The sequence below is a fragment of the Stylophora pistillata genome, chromosome 13 (assembly GCF_964205215.1).
Source record: "Stylophora pistillata chromosome 13, jaStyPist1.2, whole genome shotgun sequence".
Classification (NCBI taxonomy): domain Eukaryota; kingdom Metazoa; phylum Cnidaria; class Anthozoa; order Scleractinia; family Pocilloporidae; genus Stylophora; species Stylophora pistillata.
This window is the reverse complement of record NC_142531.1, coordinates 9757015-9773646: the sequence shown is the minus strand read 5'-3', so window position 1 is coordinate 9773646 and position 16632 is coordinate 9757015. Positions and strand designations below refer to the sequence as shown.

Here is a 16632-nt window from a genome sequence, read left to right as displayed (position 1 = left end):
TTAAAGTACAACTTAAATATTGATGGGTGCAATGAAATGGTTGGGGATACCTGTATGACTCCTTTCTCCCTCCCTTCTATAGCATGTCTACACTCAAATGATTCATGTCAATATAGCTTTTATTAATATTTTATACAAACATGTGGTAAAACCAGTTTTGAAATACTTCCATAAACATGTAGATACGTAAAATTAATGATGAATAACAACAACATCTTACTTATGATTACAAATGCTTGAAAAATTATCTAATAAGATAGGTCATGGTTTCTAAGGATAAGCCTTGAGCTTTTTTATTTGGTTGGCAGTATTTTAAATCCTATGATATATATTTTGCATTTTAATCTAACAAAGATGGATCCTGAATAAAGAAGTGCCACTTCTTTAAAGAAAGATTTTCATTCCAAAAGGTCCTAATTAGCTTTAAGTGGCAGAAAAGAAATGTTTTGACTTCTGTCTGAGATTGCCGTCACGCGCTTTGTTGCTTAATATGATCAACAAGCATCTTTTCTTTCAGGTAATGAATATTTCATTAAATTACAACCCACCCACTTTTTTGTCATCTCAAAAACCCATAATTATTAAGAGGTGGGGGGGGAGGGGGTAAGGCGGAATCCTGTGGAAATAAGTAGAAATAATGCATTACACGAAATTGGTTAAACAACTTTAACGTTCAAATATCTGGAAAAGCAAAAAATACATACAGTTCACATGGTTTAGTAATTAACAGATCAGGAAAATTAAAAACACTTGATCCCGCACCATGCAAAAAAACCCTTCTCCCCCTTGACTAAACTTTATAAATTACATAATGTTTAAGAAAAAATGTAAGATCAGGATTTGTTCCCAATTCTTGCCTATTCACACCTTTTACATTTTCTTAGTTAAATGTGTCAAGATCCAAATTGTCCTAAATCAGTAATGCAACACAAACTGTTGAAAATTTAAACAACTAACAACCTTAGCTAGTAACCTTTTGGTGGTGTATTTGACTGGGCCAGGCACTATTTAGATACAAGTTGGAGCAGTAAATACATTACTTTGATACAAATTTCTATTCAGAAAACCTAAGCATTTTTAGCAAGCGACATTTTTTCTAACCCATAAGGACTAATTTCTTCAAACTCAGATATTCAAGTCAATGAGATGAAGTTGCTGTAGCCAGCCATCCACTTGTTTCTGTAAACTAAGGTTAAGGTAATTTTGACGGCACCATTTTGACTTTGGGGCTTGTCCAAATTTTGTGCAAATAGAGCAACTTGATATCATATTGACTTAAATATCTGAATCAGATGGTTACCAAAGTCAGTGACTACAATATTTGCATTTCTTAACAAGCCCAAAGAAACTGGTATATTAAACTCCCCCCGAATGACAAAAGTGTGCATAAGGCTTCCCGCGGTGATATAAAGTCGATATCATATTGACTTGAATATCTGAATGCGATGATTCCGGAAGTCTGTGACAACTATCCTTCCATCACTTAAGACTGCTAAGGAGACTGGTTCATTAAATTGCCCTGGGCCTGTACCCACTGTTCCAAACTTGGACACAAAATTTCCATTTAAGTCAAATACTTGAATTCTGTGATTCATAGAATCACAGACCATCAGGTTTCCTGCCTTATTCACCGCCAAACAACGGGGCTTATTAAAATCACCGTCACTTTCACCTTTTTTCCCAAATTTAGATCGATAAGTGCCATCGCTGTCAAACACCATGACACAATGTTTGTTTTGGTCTGACACATAATATTTGCCACCATACTGAACACAGTGAAAAGGATAGTTAAAACAACCCCTTCGACCAATTTTACGCAAGAGAGTGCCATTGCTAGAAAATATCTTAACTACTTTGTTTTCTTCATCAGTGACAATGATACTATCGTCATCTTCTAAGGATAAACCAAGCGGATAGTTAAGTTGATGAATGCGAGTTCCTTTCGCACCAAACTGGCTTAGTACTCACCCTGCTCACTAAACAACTGAACACGATGGTTACCATTGTCCACGACCATGATATTTCCATTCTTGTCAAAAATTATGCCCCTGGGACAGTTAAATTCTCCGTGTTTGACACCCTTCGCGCCAAAGGATCGTAAGTGTGTGCCATCGCTGGTGAATACATGAACCCGCCCGACCTCATGATCTCGGCCTCCATGATATGTAACTGCTAATTCGTCACGTTTGTTAACTGCTACACCCCAGGGGTAGTTAAACATTCTGTCCGAAGCACCTTTTTCTCCAAAACAAAAGTCTAGTTCAAACTGGCTGGGCCTTACGTGAGCAGGGGTTAATTCGCTGATTTTGTAGCGAGGATCATTGTCATCTTGAGCCGCGGGAACCTTCGTCGCACCATCATTACCATGGCAAATGAAGGAATCATCCTGCTCTTTATCGCGTTGCTGTTGTGATTGCCAGTCTTCGACATTACTTGTTCTGAGTGCATTTTGACTTTTAACAGAGCTGGGGACTGATGCTGTTCTTTCATGTTCAAGGGAACCGATTTGTTCAGCTTTCACAATATCGAATAGGTTTTGATTTCCCCTGAAATTTATCTCGCAAAATCGTTCATTATTAGTAGCAACTGAGTTGTCATGGCAAAATTTTTCTTCAAGTTGCAGCAATTTTTCAAAAAAAGTTTCTTGTTGCAATATATCTGCGTCTGGGTATTGTTTTAAACGATTCTCAGTTTTGTCAAGTGCTAAACGTTTTGTATTTACTTGGCATTCAATCTCATCTTTTTCCTGCTCAAGACGCTGAGTTGACAATGCCACTTTTTTATCAACGTCAACAACTATTTTCTGCTTCTTCTCTTCAAGAACAGCGATTATGCCTTCGACGTACCGCTCCGCTCTTCTCTTTAATTCTTTGGAGTGATCTTGAATCTTTCCACAATCCTTTTTGATTATTGCTATGTCAGACATATTCTTCTTTATGCTTTTATGGTGGAATTTAATTGCAGACTCGAACTTCGACTTTAGTCCGTTTGCAGTCTCCTCTAAAGGTACCTTGGGATGGCCGTCATGTAATGCCCCTATACACGTTTGGCAAATGGCAACGTCACATTTCTTGCAAAAGAACTTTAACTTTTCGGCCTTGTGATTCTCTATTTGACAAAATGCAGGCCTCTTTTTAACATCCTCGATGTCGTGATCCTGAAAGTCTTGGAGAGCCAACACACGGTGTTCTTTGTTAGCCCGTATGATATTATGCCCAGTGATACACTCGTTACACCAGAATGAGCAGCATTGGAAGCAGTACAAACTCTGGTTTCTTGTTTTGTCGCAGTTTCCACATTTCACTCCTACACTATCGTGTTCTTTAATGGCCAAGACATCTATCAGGTTTAAAAGGTGGAAGTTAGTGGGAAGCTCCTTAAGATCTCCACAGCTTGGAACTCTAATTTCTGTCTTGCACTCAGGATCGGGACATGTAAAGGTATCATGGCGGTCACTTGATTGTAGAGTATCTTCTAAACAACGCGTGCAAAAGCTGTGATCACATGGCAGCCTTTTTGGCTCAGCATATAGAGCTTTGCACTTTGGACAAGTTACTTCCGTGCGAAGATTTTGAAGGTTGGAAATCAAGGGTTTAGTTTCCATGACTGACGCCGCGAGGTAGCCAGTAAGTGATCAGTTGCGAAATGGCCGCCAAAAATCATTTGCAACGGTGGTAAGCATAAATTTTGAAAAAAAAACAAAACACCGAAACAACGCAAGAGTGAACTTACGTAACTGTCTCTATTTTTGTTCATATACCAAGAAAATAGGTCATGCTTCATTGCATTTCTCGGAATTCGGAATTGTCTCTAACGACTCACCCCAAATCGTAAGCTACACAACCGCTTGAATATCTCTCTAAAAGCCATCTTACAATTCCTAAACTTGTGAACAAACGATTGGATTAAAATGTTCCCATAGATCTCAGTTTTGGTAAGGAATCAAGGAGAGTTAATTTTTTTGTAGTTATAATTAGATGTCTGACATGCTGTCAAAACAAGTCCAAGGTTAGGTGAATATAATAGCACTATAATTGAAACATCCGGCCGCTTTCGTGAGGAGTGGAATATATTTTCACAGCATGTATCAGGAGTTCCAGACTTCCTGTTGAATCGCACGGCGTTGTGGGCACGCGGGCTCAAAAAAGTGGGCATCAACTTGCAGCTTCGCCACATTCGAATACATAGAGTGACTTGGATTCAGTGACTTTTTACGCAGGAAAGCCCTTGTTCTGAGCCGAATTATACGTGAGGGAATATTGGAAAACCAAATCGAAGGTATTTTAAAGGTGAGCTGATTTTTCATTCCTTTTTGGCAGCGTCATTCTAACGATTTTGGTGTTAGAGTGTAGTCGATTTGAGAAGCTACGAGTTTGATTTTTGCTTCCTCTCTTACTTACCTTGTACTTCTTTTGTTCTAATACAGATACTTTGTCGATGGCATTTGGCCACCGAAACTGTGTAGTTATAGGCTGTCCTAACAGTGGACAAAGGCTAGGAAAATGGGCTGCTACGACCTGTGTACTTCATGGTTGGAAAAATGGCTCAAGTATGTGTGACTGCCAGCCACCCTTCAAATTATTCCCATTCCCGACAGAAAAGAAGAAACCGGAACGCCGATTACAATGGGAAAAAAATATAAATAGGAACAATTTGAATGGGACTCTTTGGATGCCTAACAAGGATTCAAGAGTTTGTAATCTACAAAATATAATATAATAGCACTATAATAGGAACATCCGGCCGCTTTCGTGAAGACTCGACTACATTTTCACACTCGTATTAATAGCAATGCATTTCGCAAGAAAAAAGAAAAACTTAAAGGTATGACATTTACATATCATTATAGCTGGACTAGTCGCCTCGAATAGCCCCCCCCCCCCCCCTTACCCTGTACACCCTAACATCAGTATGCAAATTCTCCATACTGTTATCTAGACAGTTCCTATGGTACTTACAAGGAAAGTTTATCTAAACATCAAGATTTACTTCAGTTGGTGATCATTTTCTTTAATTCTCGTGGCCTCATTGTGTGATTAGGGGTGATATTGAAGGGAGAAATTAATTGTTTGTCACTATTAATATTACGAGAAGCTTTCCGAAAAGAAAGGTTTAGTTGTTTTTCAAAGTGGCGAGACTGCTTCAGGTTCTGATTGATAAGGACAATGGGTTCCATAAAACATGAGGGGTATGAGAGAATTCGAAGGCGCCGGCAATCCCCAAGCATAGAGCAGAGATTGTATTGACGAGCAAAGAGCCTGATGATTAGAGGCAGGTTTAGAGCGGACTTAGATTCCTGAACGATTCGAAAATAAAAAGAGGCAATGGGATCTGAATGTTATAGGAAGTCAGTATAGGTGAACCAGAGCTAGAGCTAGTAATGTGGAAAATCCCTGGGCGTTCTGAACAAGAAGCTCGTTACAGCAATCAAGGTGCAAAGATACAAAAGCATGGATCAGTGTTTTTTTCGATTGCATGGAAAGGAATTTTCTGATTTGTCTGTTGTTATCGAGTCTTCGAAAAGATCCTACCGATCTGACGCGCATCCATCTTGATATGAACATCATACCAGCTAGCTACGTTTTAATGTCCATTTCTAAATCTGAATTGTAGCGCTTGGAATCAGCGAAAATATGCTCTTCCCGCAACAAGCTAATACAATCAGAACGCTAGTCTGATGTTTTTAACCATTCACAGAGTAATGTCTGACCCATTTTGATATGAACAAAAAGCGACAAGGTTCCTACGAAATAAGTGATCAGCAGTGAAGCTTCCCCCAAAGCGTGATGACATACTCTCAAGGGGGGTAGAGTAAAGTGGAGTAGTTGAGGCCCTCAAACCTAAACGAAGTATTTTCATTTCGGTTCTGAAACGAAGACACTTCTTTTCCCAACCATGTTCACGAGGAACACATTCTCGTTGATTTTCATTTCTCACGCAAGAGTTTATTATAATCTCTTGATATTTCTTGATATTTTACTATTTGCATTACCAATACTAACGACAGTGACAGATCATTTATGACACGAGAAAATCTTTTATCCTTGCATTCAAGACAGAAGTCTGTAAACAGCATTTATATTCGCTGCTCCAACTCCAAACGGACATTTGGATTTGTCAGCTGCACCCCAGCGATCATATTGCACTAGGGACGTATCTCCACTCCAGCATTCGGCGTAAAACTGAATAGCAAAAACCTGAGGAGGAAAAATAATACAAAGCCTCAACTGAGGGAAAATACTCGGACGAAGGGCTAACGCTCGAAACGTCAGCTTTTGTAATCGTTACGGTGGCCAATCTACCACTTCAACTTTGTTGATATATCCAAATTATAAGGGAAAATACGTTTAACAAATCGAGGAAGTAAAACTGAAGCCGTGGGTAGTGAAAAAGGAGGAGGTTACTTTTTCTGTAGCACCCATCAGGTCGGTATCTGAAATCCTTGAATCTGATCAGCGAATCGCACGCTCGTGACAATACGGACCACAGTCCGGGCAAAAGCGCATCAGCAGAAAAAAAATCAAGCTGTTCACCGGTGTGGGCTGGTCCGTATGGGGGAAAACTGTGCTCTCAGTAAAGCGTACAGCCCTCGACTTTCGGACGGTATTTAAGACGTGGGCACAGTTTTTATCGTACAGACCTCCACCTAGTAAATAGCATGGATTTACACACAAATTCAAGGGAACCTACGTTAAGGTGACTTAATTCAAAACTTGAATTGGACAGTTTCGCCTTAGGCAGCGAAATGAAGATTCACAATTGAAAGGGGAACTTGCCTGATAACCGTGCTGTTTTGTTAGTAGAGCACACTTCTGAATGGTTTTTTCCAGATGATACCAATCTATCTCGGGCCGCAAGTTTTTCAGCATTGTTGGAAGAGCTCGATTCTTCGTGTGATCTTTGAAGCAGCCGACTTCTTCCACTGTAATGAATAATGGCAGATATAATAGAACACCCTTTAATTTTCTCCTCTCTTAATCTGTCCTCTACATTTAATTTTATATGAGAGGAACTTATTGATACATCAAAACCATCTTCCCAAGCGCGGTTGTACCTCTCTAAATCTTTTTACTGCATTATAACAACTTTGAAACAAATTCTAAACTTAATGGGGCCACTTGAACGCATCGTAATAGCTTTACTAAAACAAGTACAGCCCGGCATGATTATCTGTAATTTCCTACAGGGAGAAACAAAACCTGCTAACCCGATAATATGAAAACAGAAACTAGTTTGAAAACTTACTGCATGGCCCCTCAGTAAAGCGAATATCATCAAGTCCAATATCACCTCGGAAGCTCTTTCCTCTGATGGCTTCGATGAAAACCTGGCGGATCATTCATATCGGTGAAAGTATCCCTTTTTTTTTCAACCCTTTCACTCCCAAGATCTCATTTGTAATTCGCAGTTCTCCTTACTGTCTGCCATACAATTCTTATGATGTTAGTTTGGAGAATTTGGTATTAGATAACCCCTTAATACATTTTTCTCTTTTGATGTTCCTGGGAGAAATTCTGTCTTGATCACTCGTGGCTTTTAAAGGTGCAGTGAAGCCGTGACGTGTGGAGGTGTCAATGGACTCCTTATTTTAAGAACTCTGTAAGATCGCAAACTCGTCTTGATAATTTATAAGATTGAAAATCATGATGCTGATGGGTAAAGTTTTTTTGAGTGTTACGAATACCTCGCGGATAAAGAAATCCATTATCTTACCTTAAATTGCACTTTACTTTCAAGTGTTAACTTAGCTTCTCTCCACTGATCTCCCTGGTCACCGGACTTGGACCAAACAATGTTTGACGTGCCGTCCTTATCCAAGATGTGGACATTTAGGGTTCCGGTTGATGAGCCGTACATGTGGTACCAAAATGATAAACACTGGCCTTCGGTTGCTCGGAATTGCTCGCTGAGTAACCTAGCCTGATCACCCTCTTGAGCAGGACTGGAAGTCTCGACGTAAAGATAGCTGCCTGGAGTGCGGCAAATATGACGTATAGATAACGTTATTCATATATAACATAGATACTTACATGAACAAGATCTTCATACCTGCACCTGTCGTGTGGTCTGCGGAAGGCCCAGTGTTACTGCTTGGTGTTGCACCAGATCCTCTCTGCCACTTAAATCTGTCACTACTATAAACTGGGACGTTGGACCAACGGCAGAATCCATCCGCATCGAAGTCAAAGTCACAGTCATGAGGGCCTGTTCAAAGTAGGAAATCACTCATTATTCCCTAGATGCTCAGTAGTTTTGCTTGTAAATCTAGACTGTAATATAACAAATTTACATCTAAGGTTAGCACTATTCCCTTGTGATGCACCCTAGATAGACCAACGAACCTCAGCAGGGTCACATAGGTAGACTGAGCTCTAAAATTTACTCTCACATTCAGTGCGAGATGCTTACTTCTTCAATGATTGTCAGTGGTAACGAAACGAGGTGCGTTACAGTCTTTATTACTCACCTAAACCACACCTCCTTTTTACACAAGCTCCCTGTTGTTTATCATCTCCAGAGCAGGATTTTCCTGAATTAGCCGGGGTTGGATCATCACATTGACGAGATCTAACTTTAGTCCCATTTCCACAGGTCTTGCTGCAAGTACTCCATGCTGACCAGCGTCCCCAGTGACCGTCTATGGGGGCTGTAACGTGCATTAAATTGCATCTTTGTGAGATATTACAGTGACATGTGATCATTCTTTGCTTAACATTTTGGGTACGATTTCTTATACAAGGAAGTTGATATGATTTCTTTCTCTTTCGTGATTGTTCCCTACATTATAGTGATTGGCAATGTACAGTGACTGAGCAAAGATGACGTTACCCTGGGAGAAGAGTTACGTAGCTGAGATTGCTCATAAACTCCCTGCGCAAAATCCATCGGTTCATTTTACTATTCGATGAAACAGGAAGAAAAACTTTTACTCAGTTCTTGAATAACAAAGAGTAAGTTTACCGTACTAAGTCTACTTAGGGTATCGACTCTATCCGCCCCGAGACGAACATATCGTGTATTTTACCAATCCAGCGAACCTGAGCATTTTCTGGGTGAAACCTTCGCAACTCTTTAACACAGACAATCCCAACACTTCCCATGATTACTCGCTCACCTTTGCATTCCTGATCACTACAGGCCACCTCTTCTGTTTCTACTCCATATGACTGGCCTGGACAGTCTACATCCTTGTTTGCAGAAGCACAGAATCTTTGTCGAGTCTTTCTGCATCTGGAACTGCAGGGTCCATACTCTGACCAACTACTCCATCCAGGCTTGCTTGAATTTATACCACCTACTATGACATCAGGATTAGATAAAGTTGTCCACGATTACTACTTCATACGAAATGCAGACATACATTCAATGGGCTGCAGTTGCTTTGCAGGTTCCTCATGTGCTGCTGTGGTAGGGCTATGAACCATTTTCTTATATCGTTAATGCTGTTTATCAACCTATCAGTATGTGATCAGGAGCCAATATCTAAGATACTTTGGTCATGTCTGTCGTTTTCCTAACGCTCTGATGACAAAGAAAAAAATAATTGCGAAATCAAAGCTCACACACCAACGAGACCCCTGGATTCACTTCTCGAAGTTTATTAACTTCCCTACTGAACAAGCGAAAAGGAGAATGCAAGTAAAAGCTGGTTTCTAAGCATTGATTGAACGATAATTCAACGATGCCTCTTCAGAGCAGGTTACTTTAATAAGCAATTTAACACTAATCAAGTGACTTACTGCCGCATTCGTAAAGAGCATTGATTTCTTGTATGTCCAACGCCGTGAAGCCATTTCTCTGACCAAGGGATCTTGAAGGGTCCCGGATCGACCTCAGGGTAGGTTTTCCATTCTTGGAGAACCCGTCAGTGCCGTAATGCATTATGCTGTCATAATCGTATGGCACCTGAAGAGTGTCAATCTTGCCTCGATCGTATTTGTTGAAGTTGTGTGCCTCGCCTGAAGTTAAACACAGATTTAAAGAGCATTGCTTCAGGCGTATGTCTTAGGGTATATCTAAAAAAGTTATTAATAAGTGAAAAAGCTCGCAATGTTAAGTCAAATATCTAGATAACAACACTAATAGATTTAAGACCACTGCACAGACACCTTGAACATTCTGATAAAACAAAACCCTACGCAACGAACATTTGGCAGCAACAAACGATTTTATTCACGTAGGGAGAATAATTCAAATATAATTATCTAAAGCTCGACGTTATGATTAAAGACAAGGGAAAGCACTTTATAAAGTACCTTTTACAATATTTTCCCAGAGTACTTCTACATACTGGTTTCTGTCAGGTCGCGACTGCTCGTGCCAGAAACCAACTGCGTGCATTATTTCATGCATTATGGTCCCTTTGTGATTACAACCGCTGCCCAGGGAAACTTCTTGTCCATAGTTCACTCTCCAGTATTTTTTACCCACACTAGACCAGCATCTAAAAAAAACGACATTTTTTGAAGTGTGATTTTTTTTTTTTTGTGCCGTAGGTTTTAGGCAACTACGACAATTACTTCTTTGGCAGTAAAAGTTTACGGAGACAGCTCTCTTACTGAGCTGGACAAAGTCAAGAACTGTCAAGTTACAGACTCTCAATGAGATCGAGCTTTAATGCCAACCTTACAGCAGAAGTATTCATGTTGAGATGTTTTGAATTACTGTTTACATCGAAGTGACTGCACTGGAGAACTGTTTGCTCGGTATAAATGCTTCCTCGCTGAACAAAGGCTTCAAGGAATAGGTCTTAAACTGACACTTTTTTTTAAGACAAACTCTATTCCACCTGTGCTCGAACAAGTTGCTCTGACATTGAAACTCAATGTGCACTATGATTTTTAGGTTCTGTTTAGTCCTGTAAACGTTATTGTGTTTAGCAAAACCAGATTTAAAACCAATCTAAATTCCTTACCCATCTTTATGTACAAAAAGTAGCCAGTTTGGCTCCTTGGTTCTCTCAACAAACGTTAAACAAGTGTGATTTTGGAATTCGTCCATAGCTTCGTGTGCAGCAATCTGATAGTCAGCTGTAAGAAAAAAAAAATCCTTCAGTTTTCATATTCCGAGGATTACTGTCATTGGCTAAGAGAATTTCCACCATTACGCCAGATGCATATGGAGAGACTTGCTCCTTTAACTCCAGATACTTTCCCTAAGGTGCTGACTAGGAGAATTAGTTTAACAATCAAGAGCTTCATTAATTGATGATCATTTCCCTCAAAAAAGAAACAACAACTTTGAGTTTAAATTTACAAGACATGTTTCGACATTCTCATGTCATCTTCAGTTGCAAATGAGCATTTAACTGTTGTACATTTGAATTTAAATTAAGGTACGTTAAAAACCACGTGGCAGGGCTTACGTTACATTTGAATGTTAAAAACGCGAAAGATGTAAATAGCGCGCGCTTGACTAGATCAAAAAATAAATAGATAAATAAAAAAAAAGAAATAAATGATCATTTCCCATATTCTCATGAACTTAATGTGTGATTAAGAGGTGCTATTGTAAGGAGAATTTAGGTACTCACACTTAGGGATCAAAGGGTTAATGACACTCCCTCATTCGCTTTTACTATATGAGGTGTGCAAGAGGGATAGCAAATAACTTTAGGTCTTGTGGTTAATGGTATAAGAAAGTTTTTCTTTACTTCACTATGTGATTGGTCCAGAAATCTTGCGCCAGTTTTCGGCCAATCAGATTCAGAACCAAATTCATTACGACTGCTGCGACTTCATCAATCGCTTTTCCGCGCTAGGAGCAGTTTTCAAGTCTTTACTTTGAGTTCTCATCTGTTGCTAGTGACATTTTCCTGTACTCTAAAAGGCTTTCTGGATTACTTTGGTTTTAGGTTTCATAACGCTCTGTCGAAGCGTGCTCTGTTTGTCTTTAACTGGTCGAGTTTCGCTGACGCTGTCTTAGACCGAAAACGGAAAACTAGTTAGCTCTCATACCATCGATCATCTTTTTCACAGGAACCTTAATAAGGCAAGCGTAGGTAACTATCACTCGTAAAGCCCATTGAGAAGTATTGTGTACACATTTACGCTTTTGTAAGACAAACTTTCTCGACGAGTTGTCTACTCAATTTTTGTAGTTGTCTACTCAATTTTTGTCAAGGTACTATGTACTCTTCTTACTAACGGTCCATGCTTCAGCATGAATCATGCCTGTCATCATTCTACTGATTTCTTCTCACCTGGTAGACTCGAATCAAACTTATATGGAACAACTTTGTCTTGCCATAGCACCATTCTGTTGCGATGAGCGTTTCTTTTTTGTCGACTTGGCGCCAGTTCACCGTCAACATCACCCTCTTCTCGCGTGTCTACGAGCCTCAGATCAAACGCGGATAACTCGATATCACCCTCAAACAGAGATTTAGTGACCGCTGAAATTTTTGACAAAAGTTGTCGTTAAATCTAGTAAACATGATAAAAAGAAGAATATTTAATTATGTTTCAACTATGTTAAAATTAGTTACCGGTTGTCGTTAAATCTAGTGAACAAGATAAAAAGAAGAATATTCAATTATGTTTCAACTATGTTAAAATTAGTTACCGGTACCAGGAGCTCCTGCCGGTACTCGAGATGAAATAGTTTCCACAAACTCACATCTTACAGATGCATGAGCAAAAAAATGGTTTTACGGCTAAAACGGTAGTTTTATTACTTCCGTATTTTTTTTTTTTTTTTTGCTGTTCTCATTTAACAGATACAAAAGTAAAATAATGAAAATCGCCTCAAACAACAATTTATCTCTTGTATTTCTGTATTATTCACATTGTACAGATACAAAAGTAAATTAATAATTTTCGCTTTTTTTATCTCTTTGCTGAAACGTGGTTGAGGGCGAAGGCTGATGACGGGACAGCACCGGTAACTGAGCAAGTACTGATAATATACTAAAGCGATTTTCAATTGAGTGTCGAGGGTAATCCAAGATTTCATCGGTTTGGTTTACTCCGCGGCTTGATGATTGGTCTAAGAAAACTCGCGCCACTCTCCCAACCAATCAGATTCAAAACTAAAACCAATCACGACTTGGTCGTCCGCGTTTTCCCGCGCGTTTTAGGCAGTTTCGTTCAGTGTTTTTACTTTGGATTGTCATTGGCTCTTAAATGTATTTTCCCTCTTTCTTATTGGCTGTTGTGATAACTTTGGTTTTGGTTTTACGACACTCGATGGAAAAGCGCTCTGCTGAACTATTTTTTAACCTTTGTTGGCTCTGTCCAGAAGACCTGATGTTCCCTCTTCTTCACTTTCTCTATTAACTGAAAAGATGAAAGAGTGTCTACAGTGGTGGATTAGCCTCTTTTTCTCTACTCCAACTGATCTGGCTCTGCCAGCCTAGACGAAGCTCGAACTTTAAGCTTTATTTACGAGTCAAGTATGGAACACAATACTAATTGCTTGCTCTAAGGCAACGTTAATCAATGTGCACCATGTGTTGTCTGTTGCAAAATTAGTAACAACAAAAAAGTGAGATGAAAACGAAGAACAAAACGGTTTCGCTAGCGCAACACTTGAACACTATGAAGAAAGAAAACAAAATATGTAGACTCTTCGACGATGCGTGCGTGTTTCGCGCGTACAGTACGTGGGAATTACTCGCGCTTCATCGGACGCGCGAGTCGTACTGTTTCTACAGTGCAATTTTAAACTTAACGCAGCTCCGGAAGGCTTGAGAGTGGCCTTAATAAACGTGTCTCTGATAATATTGCCATGAGGCTAAAGAAAACACAATTGGTTTTCTCTTGTACTAATCACAGCTGAATGCACGCACAGATTATTAGTGATTTAAGGGTGACAGGTTGAACAGCTCGCGCAATAAACTCAATTTTAGATCAGTTCCTTCACTGTATGCTATTGGTCTCTTTACAGCTCCCCTTGTCAAAAATGTTTGTCTTGAAAAGGTTGATAAACTCCCTGAATGCCACTTCTGGAGATTCACAAATTCTGCCATGGCTTGTAGACTACTTATCAAGCTAAGCTTTGAACTTTTTTTTTCTCTTTACTTGGCTTTATTTATCTATTTCTTCTTATAATTATTCTCAGGACGCTCTCTTGTTGAAGATGTCAAGACCTTGTTGAAAATGCCAACCATGCACTGAGAAAGTTAATGAAGATTTGACTGTTATTACACTATTATTTGAAAAAATAAGCTTTGCTAGATAAGTCCTTATCCCTGCACTTTCAAAGACAAAGAAAATATCGCACGTCGAAGAATCCAGAAAAAAATTACTAGGAGAAAATCTGTACCTGGTCATTGATTCTCTTGTAAATGTGCGAATAATAAGGAGACTAGTCTGAATGCAAAAGAGACTAGCGGAAAATCTAACACTTTCTTTCACAAGATTAATTTAAGTGTGCCGGCAACTGAAAAAAAAATGGCTCCCTAAATGTAATTTTGATTTTGGTTAAAATTACCAACCCTCATGAAATTTATCTTCTAAAGAAAACTTCATGTGAGAATACTTACCTGATCGCAAGGCAGCAGGAAGAGCTGAGCTTCTGTAAAGGATGGAAGACAAAACTATGCAAACAAAAGAAACACCGGCTCCAGCGGCCATTATTTTTCCTGTTGTACCAAACCCAAAGACTTTTCAATCTTCTCATGAATGCAGTAAAGCTATTACTTACTCGTTCTCTCTGATCGGTCGAGCGTCAGAAAGATGATCGCACTTTATTTCCTCGACCTTTTATTGCCTCTAAGAGCAGTAGCCTCATATGCCATTTTCCCAAGATAATAATAGTAATTCCTTAGCAACATGAGCAGAGATTTACAAAGCTCTATAGAAAAGGTGACATTTTTCTACTATACTCGTCATATTCCAGCTATGATTGGACAGAGGACTCTTAAGACAATTATCCTACGTTACATTATTATTTTTAGCAGAGGAAATCGAACGAAACGAGCGCAGTTTTAAGATGACACTGGCGTATCAATTTCATTTGACTTGGAAATCGTGCATGGTTGGCTAAAGAACCAAGGGATTATGCAGTGTGGGGATTGAAAGGTGAAATCTGCCCATTGTGCAAATCCATGAGAAAATCTTGTTTAGATAGGCGTCCTCTTTTCAGTCAGCGCATACTTCACACGTTTTATTAAACCAAGAAAAATGTCCGTATCTAATAATGAATCTGACTTGCAATTTCGTAATACCACTCACTTAAGTTACAATTTGTTGTGCGGATATTTTTAAGTGGCTGACCACTTTCCGTTGTATTCTGCAGGAAGTTTGCATATATTTCCGGTTTTTTTTTTAAGCCTTGTTGAAACAGCAAAAATGGCTTAATGGAATACGCCGCGATAACGCAAAACACAAATATTCAAAAATAATGTTATCTTTAAATGTTAAATCTCTTGTAATTAAATAAACATTGCTTAAGCGTATCTTGGCAACGTTGCACTAGAAAGAACATTTGCGGCTAAAAAAATATAAAATGAACAATTCGAGCAAATTCCAGTGCGTAGGATTACTTTTTTTCTCCCAGAAAAAAGTCACATTATCCTTTATGTTACCTTTAAAAACCTACTGCTTGGAAAATTACCCCCGTATGAAAAATCTCCCCATCCCAAAGTAAATGAATGTCTATTTTACCAGATTAAAGGAAAATTATTAAGCAAGATGTTAGCTGTATGGCCTCAGCCGAAATAACCTATAGGCGGCCCCTGACCTCTATAGACTAAACTTTTAAACAGTGTCGAAATAACTGTTTCAAATCTGTGTATTGTTTATATCTGGGAGATTTTGCAAAGCAATCACATTCATCCTATTACGTTAAATTTGCATAAGTTGTGTGTAATTTATTTCAAAATAAACACCAATTTCACTACTTATTTCCTCTATTTACAGAAAGAAGTCAATAATGAGATAATGTAAACCTAAACTTTGTAACAGGCTTTGCTCATAGATTTCCTTTGACTCAAGAATTAAGATAGCGGTGTAAAGATAATAGAAAAGGGAATGATGTCAACAATCAAGTTATGCCCAATCTCCACTCGTATGAAGACTTCCAATTTCTCTTTGTGCTAAAAAAGTAATCCTTCATAATAATACAGCAGATAGTGGATTTAAAGTAATAATCTTCGGCTTTATATTAAAGTGAATTCGTTCTTTTTATTATTTTATACTTAGGATTACAAACAAGCTACTTGATAGTTTGTGTATCTTGAATAATTTAGCTTACATTTGTCAAGCTTGTTTGCAATCCGTTGTAATCTTCTCTATCCTTGACCATCTAAGTTCTACCGTCTCTGATTTGCTCTTACGAGGGGCTAACGTTAAAAAAGTTCAGCTTCAGAAACTCGTTACGGTTGCCAATTTTCATTATCAACTCAGTTGATAATTCAAATCATCTGTCAGTCACTTGATTTATACCACTTGTATTGTGCTTTTGCGCCGTTCCATCTCACCACAATTACATGTATATCGTGAAATAGCTCCTTGGATATTACCTCTGATGGTCAGATCTGCTTCTCAAGCTACGTTTGAAGGGAAAAGCCCTTGTTGGATTTACTTAAACGCGAGCGAGGTAAACTATGAGTAGCAATTGGGTGGACTCACTAGTTCACCTCTTCGCAAAACTTTAATTTCGGCCCTCACTCATAGCGTCACAAAAAGA

The 16632-nt window shown here is 38.9% G+C and overlaps 2 protein-coding genes across 4 annotated transcripts; both read right to left on the bottom strand.

Moving 5' to 3' along the window:
- Positions 1-101: 101 nt before the first annotated feature.
- On the bottom strand, positions 102-4065 carry LOC111330153 (uncharacterized). The gene is given in 2 exon segments (XM_022934964.2): positions 102-1960; positions 1963-4065. Coding segments are annotated over 2 exon segments (2184 nt in total). The 5' UTR covers positions 3605-4065; the 3' UTR covers positions 102-1418.
- A 1854-nt stretch (positions 4066-5919) lies between these two features.
- Positions 5920-14758, bottom strand: LOC111330142 (meprin A subunit alpha). 3 transcript variants are annotated; one of them, XM_088742583.1, is made up of 13 exons: positions 14486-14758; positions 13221-13277; positions 12203-12394; positions 10916-11030; positions 10257-10444; positions 9741-9959; positions 9116-9298; positions 8468-8647; positions 8056-8205; positions 7714-7970; positions 7246-7327; positions 6777-6922; positions 5920-6197 (listed from the first exon to the last, which is right to left on the bottom strand). In XM_088742583.1, the coding sequence occupies exons 1-13, from the start codon at positions 14574-14576 to the stop codon at positions 6051-6053; spliced, it is 2007 nt and encodes a 668-aa protein (XP_088598709.1). In that variant the 5' UTR covers positions 14577-14758; the 3' UTR covers positions 5920-6050. The 3 variants fall into 3 exon arrangements, with proteins under 3 accessions (XP_088598709.1, XP_088598708.1, XP_022790684.2); XM_088742582.1 differs by having other exon boundaries at positions 8050-8205; positions 9116-9295; positions 14486-14756; XM_022934949.2 differs by having other exon boundaries at positions 8050-8205; positions 14486-14754.
- Between the last annotated feature and the right edge of the window lie 1874 nt (positions 14759-16632).

Coding starts and splice junctions, on each gene's coding strand:
- LOC111330142 (XM_022934949.2), bottom strand. CDS start 14,576: ATGGCCGCTGGAGCCGGTGTTTCTTTTGTTTGCATAGTTTTGTCTTCC. Junction 12,395..13,220: donor TCTGGACAGAGCCAACAAAG/GTTAAAAAATAG, acceptor CAAAAATTTCAG/CGGTCACTAAATCTCTGTTT. Junction 10,445..10,915: donor CTTTTTGTACATAAAGATGG/GTAAGGAATTTA, acceptor CGTTTTTTTTAG/ATGCTGGTCTAGTGTGGGTA.